The sequence below is a fragment of the Sorex fumeus genome, unplaced genomic scaffold (genome assembly GCF_029834395.1).
Source record: "Sorex fumeus unplaced genomic scaffold, SorFum_2.1 ptg000098l, whole genome shotgun sequence".
Taxonomy (NCBI): domain Eukaryota; kingdom Metazoa; phylum Chordata; class Mammalia; order Eulipotyphla; family Soricidae; genus Sorex; species Sorex fumeus.
In genome coordinates this window covers 87,756,932-87,773,834 of record NW_026606155.1, presented here as the reverse complement: position 1 = coordinate 87,773,834, position 16,903 = coordinate 87,756,932, and the positions used below count along the sequence as shown (strand labels likewise).

Below are 16,903 nucleotides of genomic sequence, written 5' to 3'. Positions count from 1 at the left end.
TCACTCTCCTGACATGGGATTCAATATGCCTGTCCCTGAGGCCGTGATAAAGTCCTTAGATCCCAGAGGAGAGTCAGCACCAAGGAGGGCTGCACAGGCCTTTTCCTTTGGGGGAGCTGGGATGGCCCTACCCTCGCCTGTGTGAAACGGGGCCTTACCTTGCTGCAGGCTGGAGAAATCAAGTCAAGTTCGCACAGTGTCCAGCAGCAACTTATTCTTTAAAGGGAGCCGATTCCGATACAGGTAAGTAGTGACAGTAAGTAACCATCATGAGCCCATCCTTCGACCCATCTCTGGAACATGCATCCCCTAGAACAGATACTGGGAACCTCCAGAAAAGCTCGAGGTTCCAACTCTCCCACCTCCTAATCCTATGGCTACTTCTCCTTCTTCCCCTGTAAGCTGCCCATATGTGGGGCTTCAAATGTGTTTCTTCTCCTGCTCTTATAAACAGCAGCAAACTAAATACCATTCTTTTTATGTCTAAAGACCTTTTCCTTGTAACATTTCTGGAGCATGCTGGACGGTGAGGAATCATTCCCAAATGTGAATGAAAGATCCCAAAGACCCCAGAGATAGTGAACTCTGAGATAAGCTCATGTGCCACAGCTTAGAACGCTTTGGCCCTGCAAACAAGCCTCTCTCAGTGACTAAAACATTGGGAAGGGGTGGACCAACAAGGCCATTTCCTACTTCAGCCAAAGTAGCTCAGAGCTTGGGAAAGAGCCTGTCCTGGGACACTGTCTCATTTCTTGCTACTTGTTTCTCACACTATTTCTAGTGGCCGAGTCGCAAAGGAAGTGATGGAGTCAAGTGCCAAGATCAAACGGGAGCCTCCAGAAATACACAGGTGAGCTGCCAGAGGCTTTCCCCCCAAACCCATTTCAGCTCAGATCCTAGGATCTCAGGGGTCAGCAATTTAAGAATCACACAGATTCTTGCTATAATGGTATCCAGACAAGGAGGGAGAAAGGGAAAGGGTGAGGAAATCTTTAGGGAAAGGCTTTAATCCTGGTAGCCCAAATCTTAGTGGAGAATGAGAAGAGAGGAATGATATAAACAGTGTCGGCAGACCAGATGCCACCTCTGGTTAATTGTCCTCTGTCCTCCCAAGTGCTGAATTAGGGCATAGACAGTGTCCATGCATCAATATCTCATTGAATTCACGGGAAGCCCAGAAACTCCACAGCCTTCTGGATCTATAAGTCTCGAGGTCCATGTTTTTACATGGAACTGTCAAGCAGACATTTGCAGGAGCCCATCTCCTAGATGCTGAGAAGGCCTTGGGTCTCCTAATGGAGCCATCAAGCAGCCTAACAACAGGAATAGGGGTGTGACTAACCACCCCTTGAGTTCGCTGCCACCAGCAGCCTGCAAGGGGCCAGAGGACACTGCCAACATTGGTCTCTGGACATATTTTCCAGAGGACTGCTCATCCTGAGACTATCCCTCACAGACCAGGCTGCCACTATCACACAGGAGAAAACTTATGGGATGGGTCAGAGCAATAGTACATGGAGCAGGACACTTCCCTGCACACAGCCAACCAGGGTTCAATCCCCAGCACCACATGTTTCCCTGAGCACCTCTGGGTGTGACCCACCCTTATCCCCACCCCACCAAAAAAGATTTTTTTTTGAAAAGAAAGAAAAAGGTAGACGAATTTAAGCTTTCTGTTGACCAGGTTCCAGGATCTAAAGACAAAAGCCAGGGGCTGGAGCAATAGCACAGCGAGTAGGGTGTTTACCTTGCATGCGGCTGACCTGGGTTCGATTCCCAGCATCCCATATGGTCCCCTGAGCACTGCCAGGGGTAATTCCTGAGTGCAGAGCCAGGAGCAACCCCTGTGCATCGCTGGGTGTGACCAAAAAAAAAAGAAAAGAAAAATAATAAAGACAGAAGCCAGGTAAAGATCTTTATTTTTAATGAAATAAACCAGCCAGGCAATTCCGTTGGCCGCTCCTCAGCTTTAAGTTCCAACTTTATGTGCCTCTGTGCGCTAAGCTGACAAGAGTTTTCTTTCAAACCCCAGATCAGGGATGGTTCCCAGTCGCAGCTGCCCGTCCATAACCCATGGTCCCCGGCTGAGCAGCGTTCCCAGGACCAGGAGAAGAGCAGTTCACATCTCCATCATGGAAGGTGAGCAGAAGCGCTGGGACGGCCACCAGTGCTTGCAGGCTATGCTGTGGGCACTGCCCCAACGGGCCTCAGAACCTCAGGGAGAACCTAATTTGCATTAGACACAGTGGCAGGTTTCTTGGATGGTGGACGGGCACAGCAGCTGGATGTAAGGTAAAGAGGGACACCCCCACCCCTGCAGCTCTGAGAGCTACAGACCAGGAGGAGGTCATAGACCTGAGTGTGTTGGAGAGACGAGTATGTGTGACTTACCAAGTTCCATGTACTTCTGAAACTTGTCCAATTCAGATCGATTATCACAATTAAAGGATCAGGGTGGCAGGTGTAGTTAAGCAACAAATGGAAACTCTTGGATTGAAGGGCTGGATCAGCTGCTGCTGCCTGTGCTAGTTGGCAAGAACCCTCTGACCACCACTCAGGAAGGTCCCCCACCACCAAAATTTAAAAAAAAAATGAGGAGGATTATTTTCCAGGTACAGCTTCTCAAAAGGAAGTCTGGGCCAGGGAGTGACTTAAAGGGGGTGGGGGATGGGAAAACAGGGGCTGGAGTGATAGTACAGTGGCTACGGTGTTTATCCAGGTTTGATTCCCCGCATCCCATATGGTCCCCTGAGCACCACCAGGAGTGATTCCTGAGTGCAGAGCCAGGAGTAACCCCTGTGCAATGCCGGGTGTGACCCAAAAAGAAAAAAAAAAGTGGGAACACATGCTGGAGTCCCAGGTTCAATTACAGGCACCTCATGGTCCCCTGAGCACAATGCCTAAAGTGAGGTGCTGTCTATAAAGGCCCCTACAAAGACAGCCTAGCCTCACACCCACCCAAACAGGCAGCAGCATGGGGAGTTGTCACAGGACCTCGTGAGGGTGCAAGTCTCCAAACTCCCAGCACAGTATGGGCATTTGACAGAAGATGGTGCACCACCAGAAATCCCCTTTCCTAGAGTCCATATGCAAAATTAGTGTCACAAGGAGCCATTGACCTTTCAAGGGAAAAGCTTTGCCAGCTCACAAAATAATGGGGGAAAATCACAAAACATTAACATGTCAGCTTACATGAAACCATGCAATGTCAACAACTCAGGGCCCTTGAGAACAATGGCTGGGCTTTGGCTGGCTCTGCTCGCTGCTCTCAGTTGACAGAGAGGGTAATTCTGGTGTGCCAGCACCTTCCTCCTTCCAGGACAGGAGGAGGGTCATGGCCACTGCCCCCCGCACACACACACTTCAAAGCTACAACCGCATATCTTTGCAGCTTCATGTCCTGGGTTTCAGGGGCAGTTCTGACCTTCATCTGGGCTTGTTCCCTGCCCTCCTTGCCCCTCGTGCTCTGAGAGATCCAGGCCCTTACACAGGCATCCCAGCAATGGCTACTGGCTGCAGAAGTGTTACTTTTTATGGCTCTTAGTGCTCCAGACAGAACCCAGCCCTGATAACATCAGCCTCTCAGCCTCTGCTTCCCAGGCCCGGGCTGCTAGGAGCTTGCAGAGTTGCCAGCCCTCTCCAGGGTGAGCTGCTCACAGAAGGGGCTGCCTCTGTGAGCGAAGCAGAACCCTCAGGTAGCAGGTGGGTTTCCATCCTTCCCTTCCGGACAACTCTGCCCAGCTGTTTTCCATGAAGAGATCAGAAGTTTTCCACAGAGAAGCACTCAGCCACCATGGGGAAGAGTGTGATTAAGATTCACACCAGAGTCCCTGTGCAGCTCCGGTTAACTAACCACTGCATTCGGCCCTTGAGCGTACGCATCCTGAGGTTGGGACCCAGGCTCCAGTGTAGACTCCTGACCACTGTGCTACCCAGCCCACTCGCTGCCACCCGGGGCCAAGATGATCAGCTGGAGCACCTCCAAGGTAAAAAAGAAAAACCCTGATGTTTGCTGCTATACCCCAACCCAGCCCAGCAGCTCTGCTGTGAGGGTGAAGTGAGAGATAGTTTCTAGGGAAAATAGACACAGGATAATGACCTCAAAATGTCTTTTGTCAAGAGATCAAGAGAGTAACTTACTAATTTTGTCAGGCTTCCTACTAGAAATGGGCATAACCACAGTGGGGCTGGCTGAGTACACCAGTTACTCTCTGTGATGTGGCTGATGGGGACTTTCTGGTTTGTTTTCTCAGTGTCATCTTGTGGCTTTTACTGCCCCAACAAGCCCAGGGCTTCATTATAGGCCAAGCCACACTTGCAGGGAAGTGGCTTCCAGCAGCTACAGTGGCCATACTTCGGAAAGCCAGGCCTGTAAGAGGTTTCCCTATGAGGGGCAGGGATTCCAGAAAAGGGGGAGCCAGCCTGGGAACAGCGCCACCCACCGGCTCCCTGTGACAAGGGCAGGAGGGCTCAGTCTTACTGCAATGGGGGCCTCTTTCCAGTCACACTTCAGCTGCACAAATGGAGCAATCAGGGGGAGCACTGGGGGGAAACATCATAGTCAATGCAACATCAAGGACTCTAACACAAAGGCCCGGCTCTTAATTTCATAGTATGTCTTAGGTTTCGTGGGCATCCGGAACCTAAAGTTGAGGCAGACGGCTGACTGACTATCGTCTCTTGTTGCACTGCCAGGAATCAAAGCACATGGCCCACAGCATCAGGAAATAGAACCAAGCTGGATTCTATCCTTGACTTTGCCAGAATCAGCCAAGCTACAGGACTTGAAGCGAAGTTCCATAATTCCGGCACTAACTCTTTCATGGAGTTGGTGGAAGATAAAATGCTAAAAACAGTATTATGTGAGTGAGGTATACAAATATAAGATTTGAGCATAGGGGCAAACAAAGTGAAACTTTACCCACAAGAAATTGTAACAACTACATGAATGATGAAGTGATTGTAGAGCAGGGGGACTGCAGCCGTCTCCACCCACTCACGTATGTAGATTCATTAACCTGCAATCTAGAGTTCATTTTTCTGGAGAATCTGGCAGTGCATGGTAGAGACAGGCTGTGGCAGGTGGCTGCCTGGGTGCAAATAGCACACACAAGTGCCAAAGAGGAGAGCATGTGACTGAAAGGTCCCTGGCATCTTGCAAAAGAGAACATGACACATAGGTGACTGGTCCTGAGCTGAGGGCGATCAGGGTACCTTTCACAGCCACAGTGGGAAGGGGGCATTTCTGTCAGAGGTCACACGGACAGGGAACGCCAGTACAACTCCATGTTGGTGGTCAGAAAGGGAAAATGCAGGCCCTGAATCTGAAAGAAGAAGCCACATCCCGGGCAGCACTGTGATGCAGACCCCACTCACCCACCCAGTGTTTTCTGGCCTGGGGTAGCACTTGTTTCATTGAGCCCATAACTGACTCTTACTTTTCCCTGCCAGAGCCCCAGCCCCAGAAAGAGAAAAGTATTCCAGCTGAGGATCGTTTTAGGAGCCAGAGGCCCTTTTTTCCAACAATATAAGAGATTCCTTCCTCCTAACCCAATAAGATCTCAGAGGCAGCTTTGCACTCCAGAGTGTCAAAAGATAAGGAGCTGGCTGGACCCACAGCTCCTCTCCACCAGAGAACACACCGATGGATTCTCACGTCCCGCAAGGTCAGGACAGTGAGAGCCAGGAGTCTGGAGACACTGGCAGCAGCTGCATAAATGCAGGGTGAGCTCATGAGCCCAAAGCCATGAGTGGCAGGCTGAACTGTTATAGGGGCACTCAAGGTCAAAAGCAGCACTTGGGGGAGCAGAGTTCAGCAGAACACACTGTGACCCCATCTGGGAGGGTCTTACAGTGGGTAGGGTGTCTGCCTTGCATGCGGCCGACTCGGGTTCGATTCCCAGCATCCCATATGGTCCCCTGAGCACTGCCAGGAGTAATTGCTGAGTGCAAAGCCAAGAGCAAACCCTGTGCATCACCAGGTGTGACCCAAAAAGCAACAACAACAACAAAAACCTGGAACCAAAGCCATGCCCTGGGCATCAAAGGCAAGCAAGGCAGAATCGAACTAAGGCTGCCCTCACTTCTGTTGCTTCTGTCCCATTTTCCTTTGCTTCTTTTTCGTTAGCTGTAGTTGAGACACAACATTCGTTGCGGGGGTTCAACATGATTCAAAAGCTATTTATATTGTAAAAAGATCAGAGTTACTCTAGTTAACATTGATTCCAAAATTATAAAACTTTTTAATGAAAACTTATGATAGTATCCACGCCGGTGCTTTATCCACACGCGTTACCTGCTAAATACCACGTGCCTAAAGCTTGTTTGATACCTGGAAGTTTGAGCCCTTAGTCCGTGTCCCTTGTCCTTCACCCTGACTCTGGCAGCCAGTGGTCTGTTCCTTGTTTCTGTAAGCAACTTGTTCCATGTTTCGTTTTAGATTTCACATCAAAGTGAGATCACATGGATTTAGCACAATATCATAAAGGAGGCTGGTCCAGATTGTTGCAGATGGCAAGATCTCCTTCCTTCTTTTGGCTGAATAATGAGAGAGGACGTGTGTGGACACTTCACTTGGTTTCCTATCTTGGCTATTAATAATGTTGCTGGGAAGTTGAGGGTGCAGATGGCTTTGTTTTCTTTGAATAAACATCTGGAAATGGAATTGCTGGATGATTCATTTTCTCAATTGTTGCAGGAATTTCCATACTGTTTTCTTCCTTCCCTTTCTCCACATCCTTGCCAGCACTTGCTTTCTTGTCTCTTGGTAAAAGCCATTCAAACGAGTATGATAATAGTAGTTAATAGTAATCTTCATCTGCATTTTTAATAGTAATTTTATACTAATTTTTATACTTTTTTACTAATTTTATACTTTTTTATACTAATGGTAATTTTAATAGTAATTTTTATCGGCATTTCCTAGAAAGTAATGATGTTAAATAGCTTTCATGTTCCTGAGGTCATCTGTATGTCTTTAGAAAAAGGTCTGTTCAGAACCTCTTCCCATTTTTGTTGTTGTTGATGGCCTTCTAGCTGTGTTTAGGGGGCCTGGGGTTTTCTCACAATTCTCAGCAAACTAAGGCAACAGTTTGATGCAAGGGCCTGAGAATGCAATGCTGTTGACCACCAGGGTAATTCCAGAGGTGTAGGGCTGCACAAGTGATGCTCTGGGGACCATGTGGTTCCAGGGCTCTAACCAAAGTCATGGGGCTGGAGCAACAGCACAGCAGGCATGGTGCTTGCCCTGCACATGGACAACCAATATTCAATTCCTAGCACCCCATAGGATCCCCCAAGCTCTACAGCAGTAAACCCTGAAAACCACCAGGTGTGGCAAAAAAAATAAAATAATAAACAGCTGCATGCAAGACCTGAATCTTAACTCCTGTCCTACTGCTCCTGCACCCGCCCATTTTAAAAATCAGATTGTTGGGGCTGGAGCAATAGCACAGTGGGGAGGGTGTTTGCCTTGCACGTGGCTAACCCGGGTTCGATTCCCAGAATCCCCTATGGCCCCCCGAGTACTGCCAGGAGTAATTCCTGAGTGCAGAGCCAGGAGTAACCCCTGTGCATCACCAGGTGTGACCCAAAAATAATTAAAAATCTGACAAATGAAAGTTTAAAAATAATCAGATTGTTTAGGGTGTTTGCTGTTGATTCACAAACCTGCTTTATACATCTTGGATATTAATCCCTTACTAGATATTATTTGCAGATTTTCTCTGTAGTGGTTTGCCTTTTTTTTTCTTTTTGCCACAACTAGCAATGCTTACTCCTGGCTCTATGCTCAGGGATCACTCCTGCTGGGTTTTGGGGACCATATATGGTGGACCATATATGACTGTGTGCAAAGCCAAATGCCTTATCTACTGTATTATCTCTCCAGCCCCATGTAGTGGACTGACTTTAAATTTTATTCTTTTGCTATGCAGAAGGATTTTTTGGTCTTTTTGTTTTGGCTTTTGATAGACACCCAGCATAGCTCAGGGCTTACTTCTGGTGAGGCTAGGGGGTACTATATGGGGTTCCAGGGATCAAACCTAGGCCAGCCTCATGCAAGGCAAATGTCCTTTATCTCCAGTCCCCAGTTTTAGTTTGATACTATCGTGTCAGAAGGACTTGGACCCCCCCGCGAGCATCAGGCTGGAGCAACAGCACAGTGGGTAGGGCATTTGCCTTGCACATGGCCAACCTGGGTTTGATTCCTCTGTCCCTCTCGGAGAGCCCTGCAAGCTACCGAGAGTATCTCTCCCGCACAGCAGAGCCTGGCAAGCTCCCCGTGGTGTATTCAATATGCCAAAAACAGTAACAACAAGTCTCACAATGGAGACATTACTGGTGCCTGCTCAAGCAAATTGATGAACAATGGGAGGACAGTGCTACAGTGCTACTATCATGTTAGTGGTAAGAACCGTATTGTGCTGGGGACTAAACCCTGGGTCCCCCAGGCATGCTCCCAGGCCTTTGGATTACCTCCATGGTTCTCCACTTGCTTATTTTAACTTATGTTGTGTTTGCAGTCAGATTAAAAAAAAAAAACTCCATTTTACCTGGTCAGAAGAGAGTACAGAGGCCAAGGCCCCTTACCTTGTATGCAACTGGTCCCGATTCAGTCCTGGCACCACATACGGTCTCCTGAGCATCACCAGGAACCGAGCATCACCAGGTGTGGCCCAGAAACCACAAAAACAGTGCCAAGAGAGATGTCAAATAGTTTACTGCTTCTAGGAATTTTATTATTTCAGTTTTTTACATTCAAGTCTCTAATCCATTAAGAGTTGATTTTTGAATATAGTTCCCTTTATTTATATATTTATTGGTTTCATTTATGTTTGAACTACACCCTGCAGTGGCTACTCAAAGACTCTGACCACATAGTGACAGGGATTAAAGCCAAGGCCATCTGCATTGCAAAACTTGCACTAGGTCTTTGAGCTACCTGTCTAGCCCCTGCAGCTTCATTGTTTTTGCACAAGGTTATCCAGTTTTTCCAGCACCATTTGTTTTGGGTTTTGGTTTGGTTTTGATTTGGTGTCACGCTTCTCAATACTTAGCTGTTACTCCTAATTCTGCACTCTGGAACCACTAATTCTGCACTCTGGAACCACTCCTGGCAGTGCTCTTGGGACCATAGGTGGTGCCAGTGATCAAACATGGGTTGGTTGTGTGAAAGGCAAGCACCCCACCCACTGTATTATCTCTCCAGCCCCTCCCAGCACCAGTTGTGAAAGAGATTCTTTTCTCTCTTGGCTCCTCTGTCAAAAATTAATCAATATGGTTTGATTTATTTCTGGGCTTTTTATTCAGTTTCTTGGATGCATGTCTGTTTTATGCTGGTACCACATTTTGATTACTACATTGTTATACAGTTTAAAAACAGGAAACATGGGGCCAGAGCAATAGCACAGTGGGTAGGGCATTTGCCTTGTACACGGCCGACCTGGGTTCAATCCCTGGCATCCCATATGGTCCCCTGAGCACTGCCAGAAGTAATTCCTGAGTGCAAAGCCAGGAGTAACCCCTGAGCATTGCTAGGTGTCACCCAAAAAGGAAAATAAATAAATAAATACAGGAAGCATAATGGTGCCAACTTTTCCTTCTTAAGATTGCTTTGGCTCTTGAGGGTCTTTTGTGGGGTCCCCTGAGCACTGCCAGAAGTAATTCCTGAGTGCAAAGCCAGGAGTAACCCCTGAGCATTGCTGGGTGTCACCCAAAAAGGAAAATAAATAAATAAATAAATAAATAGAGGAAGCATAATGGTGCCAACTTTTCCTTCTTAAGATTGCTTTGGCTCTTGAGGGTCTTTTGTGGTTCCATACAAATATTACAATTGGTTGTTCCATTTCTATGGAAAATGCTTTTGGAATTTTAATGGGGAGAACATCAAATCTTGAAATGGCTCTGGTGAATAAGGAAATTTTAGCAGTATTGAGTATTTTAATCAATGAGCACAGACTCCTATATTTTTGTCTTCAGTTTCTTTAATCAATCTGTCATAGTTCTTAATGGATAGATCTTTTGACCCTGTAGTTGAGCTTATTCGATATTTTATTCTCTTGTCCTAGCCTTATTACATCCAATGAAGTACAGCAGCCCCTGCTGTTAGGCATACAAAGGGCTTAAGGGCTTCCTCTTAAGACTGACGCAGCCAAACAAGACAATTGTGTGTTTTCAAAAATCTGGTGGTGCTCTCTCTCTCCCGCCACCCGCGTTCAGTAGTCTCGAGCCATTTCCCCAACCCGAGGAGGTTGATGGCGATGGGCAGGCTAAGGAAGGAACGAGGGCCAGGCTGGTCAGTATCAATTGTAGTTTGTTCCAATCTTCACTCCTCTTCTGCTTCTCTCTCAATCCTGAGCCCCTCTCACTTCTGACTCTGCCCTCTGGAGCCCGAGCTCGAGCCCGAGTCTGAGCCCAAGACTCAGCCTCCTGCCTGTGCCTTCTCTTGAGCCTGAGCCTCAGCCTCAGCCTCTGCTCTCTCAAGCCCAAGCCCCCTCTGAGCTTACAGTCTTAGTTCATATAGCAATCACCTAGGGTGGTGACACAAAGGTGGGTTGAACATCAACAAATCAACAAAGAGAGGTGAGACCACTCCTCGAGGAGATTAATTTAAGGATAAAATCTCAGATTACTAGGAGATCTGCTCAAGGGTGGGATCCCAACAAGGGTTCTTTCTTCAGCTAGTAATCTACTTAAATAGTAGTAAATCTAACTTCCAATACTTCCAGCAATGTCATTCTGTATGAGCACAGTAAGAGATATAAACTTTCCACAGTCCTCAGGCCAGGTTAGTCTTCCTAGCCCCAGCAGGGTCTTAGTCTCATCGTTATTTACCTTTGGATCATGACAGCATTTGTCCATGATCATGCCCTCAACTTATAGTTGAGTATCGTGGCGCTTTTTTTTTTACATTTTTATTAGTGACAAACCAAGAGGTACAGTTGTAGACTTAACAAATTTTTGTGCTTGGGTTTCAATTATACAATGATTAAGTACCCATCCCTCCACCAGTGCCCATTTTCCACCACCACGGATCCCAGTATCCTTCCCACCCCCCCATCCCCCCCATCCCACTCTACCTCTGTGGCAGGGCATTCCCTTTTGTTCTCTCTCTCCTTTTGGGTGCTGTAGTTTGCAAAAGAGGCATTGAGTGGCAATCATGTTCAGTCTAGAGTCTACTTTCAGCATGCTTCTCCCATCCTGGGAGGATCCTCCCAACACCCTTTATTTGGTGCTCCCTTCTCTATCTAAGCTGCCTTTTCCCCTAGCATGTGTGGCTGGCCTCCAAGCCATGGAGTAAACCTCCTGGTACTTATCTCGGCTATTCTAGGGTTGTTAGTTTCCTATTTTGTTACTTTATGTTCCCCAGATGAATGCAATCTTTCTATGTCTATCCCTCTCTTTCTGACTCATTTTGCTTAGCATGGAGTATTGTGGTGCTTTGGCCTGGCCCATTTTGATGCCAGGGTAGCTCACTGCTTGTCCTGGGTCCATTCAGTCCCTCATTGGAACCCTGCTTTTGGGGTGCTAGGAACTAAGGGCAACTGAGTCAAGAAAGCAGATGCCCAGGAGTAAATATTATTCGGAGTCAATCAACTCCCAAGTTACAAAGCATAATATAGCTGTCTTCCTGTGTCCATACAGAAAGAACATTGCTTTAAGGTAAACTATGCAAAAGACATAATTTACAATACAAGTTCAGTGTCCTTAGAAGGATCTGATCTTACAAGCTAACAGAATCTGGTTAGGGAAAAAAGGTGATTAGCTGATTGGGGAGGAGAGCACAGAGAAGAGTTTACAGATAAACAGAGGAATGAGAGTGACTCGGGAGCACTGTGATGGGTATAACCCGATAAACCTAAGCTCCCTGTGGCAAGGGAGAAAGGACAAGCCAATGTTATCCTGCAACAATGAGTGTTGAGCTGAGAGGTAGGTCAAAGGACTAGAGTGTGTGCACCAGGTACCATCACTGGGAAGGCCCTGGCAAGACAAATCCAACAACCATCATTAGCACATCCCCATCAGACAATACGGAAAGCTGACTCATGTCTCTTTTGCCCTTCCAGGCCTAGAGTCCCTACGGGACAGTGCCCATTCCACCCCCGTCCGCTCCTCCTCCCACGGGGACACCTTCCTGCCTCACGTGAGAAGCAGCCGGGCAGACAGCAACGAGAGAGTCGCTGTGATTGCGGACGAGGCCTACAGCCCTGCAGACAGCGTGCTGCCCACGCCCGTGGCTGAGCACAGCCTGGAGCTGATGCTGCTCTCCCGGCAGATCAATGGGGCCACGTGCAGCATCGAGGAGGAGAAGGAGTCAGAGGCCAGCACTCCCACTGCTTCGGAGATGGAGGCCCTAGGAGGAGAGCTGAGGGCCCTGTGTCAGGGGCACGGCAGGCCAGAGGAGGAACAGGTGAATAAGTTTGTTTTAAGTGTCCTCCGTTTGCTCCTTGTGACCATGGGACTCCTCTTTGTTTTGCTCCTCCTCCTGATCATCCTTACTGAGTCTGACCTTGACATTGCCTTTTTCCGCGATATCCGCCAGACCCCTGAGTTTGAACAATTCCACTATCAATACTTTTGTCCCCTCAGGCGATGGTTTGCCTGCAAAATCCGCTCAGTGGTGAGCCTGCTCATTGACACCTGAGAAGGCATGACTCCTCCCAATAACTAGCCAGGTGGACCCCGGAGCCCGGCTACCCCATCCCAGCAATGGGAACCATCGCGGAACCATCGGCACATGCACCAAGTCCTCCTCTCATGACTCAAAGTCCACAGCCTAGGAGGGTCATTTCCCAGAAGAAGAAAGGGAGGGGCTCTTGCCCTGTCCACACAAACTGGGAAAACTCATTCCCTTCAGAGGTCCTCTCGAGAAAGGCTCGGCGACTCTCATCCTCCCAATTTGCCGGATAATTTTTTGGTTTTGAATTTTGATTTTTCATAGATGTGTATTATTTTAAAAGTATCAAATGAAAAATTATTTATTTTACTATTACTGATGATCACAGTAGTGTCACCAAGCAGTGGGACACTAGCTGAAGCCAAGGGCGCTGCGTTTCTGTTCTCCGCAGCTTTCCTATGGGGCAGTGGCAGGCAAGGGGGCTGGACAACGGGAACTGTCTTGGTTTTCTCGCCAGACAGAGCTTTTAATAAAGTAACCGCCATGTAGAATGATTAAATGAGAAATGCTTCTTATGATGGTCTGAGTTGGATTTTCTTTTCCCTTTTTCCCCCCCGAATCTGAGCAGAGTGGGCAACTGAAGGGACCACCACTACCGCAGCAGCAGCAGAAGGGGTGGGGTAAGTCTATCCCCTTAGACTAGATCCTAGTGGGCAGCGGAATGAGTTTTGTATAATGAACTTAAGACCTCTGTGATTTTTCTCCTGAAGAACCTCAAGACTCAGTGCTCTAGAGACGTTAGACGGAGTCGGTGGTGTCAGAGTCCAACCTCTCGATGTTAGCCAGAGCTACGATGCCTAACAGACTGTTGAGATTCAGATTCAGAGAGCAGCACTTATTTTATACACTTTCTCCTCAAAAAGAGAGAATACTCAATTTATATTTTAACAACAAGATATTATTTTCTTAGCAATTTTGTTTTTACTTTTATGGATTAAGAAACTAGAGCCTGATGAACTAAACGAATTCAGAAATAAAATGTTCCTGAGTGAAAACTTCAGAAAATAGAATTGCAAGATCAACAAACAGCCTTGGAAGGGACCCGGAAAAGAATCTCTTAGAATTTTTAACTAATACCTGCAAAAAGAAAATGAACGTGGCAGAGACCAGCACTTAGATGTAGAACTACTGCCCCCTAGTGTTCCTCTGCACCCAGAGAAACTGTAGCAAAGCCCCAGCGACTCTTGCTTAAGGAAGCAAGGTGAGGGAGCATGCAATGGGTGAGTATGGGACCCGAAGTCTGCAACTCTTACAAGTAATCATACACACAAGACCTTGTTTGCATCTCAGGGAGAGATTCCTAGGGCCTAGGTCCTTGTTTAAGAACGATGTTGAACAAATTCCTTGGGCCTACACAACAGTAGAGTAGATTCTGACCCCCTTACGATACTGGACAGAACAGAATAGGTAATTTAGAGACCAGCTTGTCGCCTGAGATGGCAGGACCAAAACCATCTTTAGACTATAGCAGCTGTGGAAAAAAAGAGTTCCTTTGGGGGAAGTGGATGAAAGTGTTCCATACTTGTAAATGCTGTTTCATCTAGACCAGGGGTTGGCAAACTTCTGTAAGGTGCCAGGTCATAAACATTTTAAATTTTGCTTTTGTTGGCCATACTGTGGCAACTACTCAGCTCTGCTATCATAGCACAAAAACGACCATAGGCAATACATAAATTGAAGCATGGCTATATTCCAACTTAACTTTATATAGATGATGAGCATAATTTGGCCCTCATGTCAACCTGCTCTAGTAAATGAAACTGTTCCATACCAGTTTGATAGCAGAAAGAGGGTCAGCTCCAGTCCAATTCATGACATTCAGTGGAAGCACAGAAGTTGCTTATTTAAAGGGTGTTCAACCAGCAAAGAGATGTCTGAGGCCAAGATGAGCAAGTCAAGTACTGGAATACGAAAATGTGGGAAGGCTAAGAATGAAAGAGGGCCTATCTGACCATGTCCATGACAGCAACGATTTGAACAGAATTGCAAACAACTATTTACCAAGTGATAAGACAAACTAAGGGCAATCCCAGAAAGATCAAGGATCACTTTGAATCAATTAGTCACTGCCATTGTCATCAACAAAGGAAGGACTTTCATTTAGCAGAAGACTGAAGTGAAAAATATACTCCAAGATGAACAGGCTGTCTGGAAATGGAGCTGGCTTTAACCTGAATATCGACTGTCTTATGCAACATAGCAGATTACCTTTTAGTGTAGTGTTCCTACCTCAGTCTGTAGAATACGGTGTCTCTATGCAGTGAGTAATTGTCTCAACTCTGACCTTTCATATTCACATTAAAGAAAGTTGCAGTGTTCCATTTCCTGGCGTGTCATTTGTGTCTAGAGTTCTAACAGTACAAAGTCCATCCCACTTCCAACAGCTGGATTTTGCTCTCTGAATAGAAACTGGGGTTTGGTTTTTTTCCCAGGGCTTATTCCAAAAAATACAAACAGAAGTTTCCTTCTATTTGCTTTCAAGTAGTGCTTTATTAGCAAACCTTCTTTGTTGTTGACTAGTCTTCTTTGGTACCCACCCCACCCCATCACTAAGAGTTGTTAAAAAGTTTTTACCCTGATTTTACTGTGTTCCACTACTGTCTCACATTTTCTCTCAAAGTTAGTTTGATCTCATTGTAGGAAAAACAATGGTTTCCATAGCTTCATCTATCATATGAAATAACTCTTACTAATAATGAATAGTATACTGCATCTTTAAGCAGTAGAGGGTAAAACTACCTGCAAATGTGAATTTTCTTAGTTTGGTTTAAAAATATATAGTTGTTACCCTTCCGTGTGCCAAAAGTTCTGCGTTACATTTTTCCTTCAAAACAATGTACTTTTTTCTACATATGCAGTATGTAGTTAGCATAAAATCATTGGTGCCATGAAAATTATTTTTAAACAAATAAATATTTAAATATCAGAGAAGAGTGGGCTCTTTCTTTTGAACTTACAGCCTGTCTCACTTTTTCCTCCTCAAAGTTAACACAAAGGTGTTAAAGCCCAGTGGGACTTACATAGGTGACAACTGTTCACAACTAGATTTTTTCAAAATAATCAATTTACATCCATATCTTTTCCCTCCCTGCAAAATAAATATTAAGAACTTAGAGCTATAAGTGGGGAATAATTTAGAGATGACTTGGACCTCATTTTTTAATGAGAAAAGACAAGAAGTGGCTTTCCTAAGGTAGTGTAAGAGCTCAAAGAAGAATCTATTATCACTGCTCAAGAGGGAGAACAGAGGGCCAGACAGTACAGCACATGACCAGCTCTGATTCAATTCCCAGCACCACATATGATAATCCCCTATCACTGCTTATAGCCCAAAAATAAAATAGAAGAACAGAAAACACTTCCAGTGAAAGTAGACTATCACCAATAGCAAGCCTATTTACAACTTACAAAACCCAACTCTATCACATTATGGCATCTTATTATCCATTATCATGACTACCAAACTGATAATGGTTTTCTACTGTACTGACGTAATCTAATCCGCCTCTTTCCAAGTCTGTTTGTCTCCAACCTCCCTTCTGCTGCCAGATCATCTTCTGAAAGCACATTCCCAGGTTCCGTCACTCAACTCAGGGACTCTTATACACTTCTGAAGCAATACACAGTAAGTATTCTGTCCCCAGTGACATTTCATTTTATTTTAGCAAGTCTTTGCTTAAAAGTGATCTGAGAAGTAAAAAGCCTAAGAACTAGGCCAGGAGAAATAGCACATTCTCTGCATGGGAGCCCTAGGTATGATCTCCCAAGCACCTCCACATGTGGCCCCAAAACTAAAATCATAAAAACTGAGTTGTCCATCTCTAGAAATACATAGGAAAAGAAAAGATACCCCTCAGGGCTGGAAGATTTATTTATCTGCACAAAATCACACAGAATGACTTCCATTATGAACTTGTAATCAAAAATATGCAAAGAGGGCCTAATATGCATATAGACTATTGTTTAAATCAAAAAATTAATTTTAGAATTTCCAATAACAAAATAAATCAACAACAACAACAACAACAAAACTACTGTATACGGGAGAGAGTGACAGAAGCTGCTCTTCCAATACCTACTAAGGACTTCAGCACCCACCTCCTTTGCTTAGGGTTCCTCAACCATACCAAACCCTCTGAGCCCTCCAACTGTTGACTATGTGGAATACAACAGACAAGATACTTTTTTTTTTTTTGACACTCCTGGAAGACTCAGGGGACTATATGG

At 45.9% G+C, this 16,903-nt stretch overlaps 1 protein-coding gene across 3 annotated transcripts in view; it reads left to right on the top strand.

The window, feature by feature from the left end:
• FRMD5 (FERM domain containing 5) overlaps positions 1-15,596 on the top strand; it is a 399,821-nt gene extending 384,225 nt beyond the window's left edge. The window contains exons 11-16 of one of the 3 annotated variants that reach the window (XM_056133346.1): positions 169-243; positions 782-850; positions 2,033-2,139; positions 12,066-12,409; positions 13,245-13,296; positions 13,387-15,596. In XM_056133346.1, coding sequence (XP_055989321.1) covers positions 169-243; positions 782-850; positions 2,033-2,139; positions 12,066-12,409; positions 13,245-13,296; positions 13,387-13,409 — 670 coding nt within the window. In that variant the 3' untranslated portion in view covers positions 13,410-15,596. Of the gene's footprint in view, positions 1-168; positions 244-781; positions 851-2,032; positions 2,140-12,065; positions 13,192-13,244; positions 13,297-13,386 lie in introns of those variants that run through there. The other 2 variants (XM_056133347.1, XM_056133345.1) reach the window with 2 other exon arrangements.
• The last annotated feature ends 1,307 nt before the right edge of the window (positions 15,597-16,903 follow it).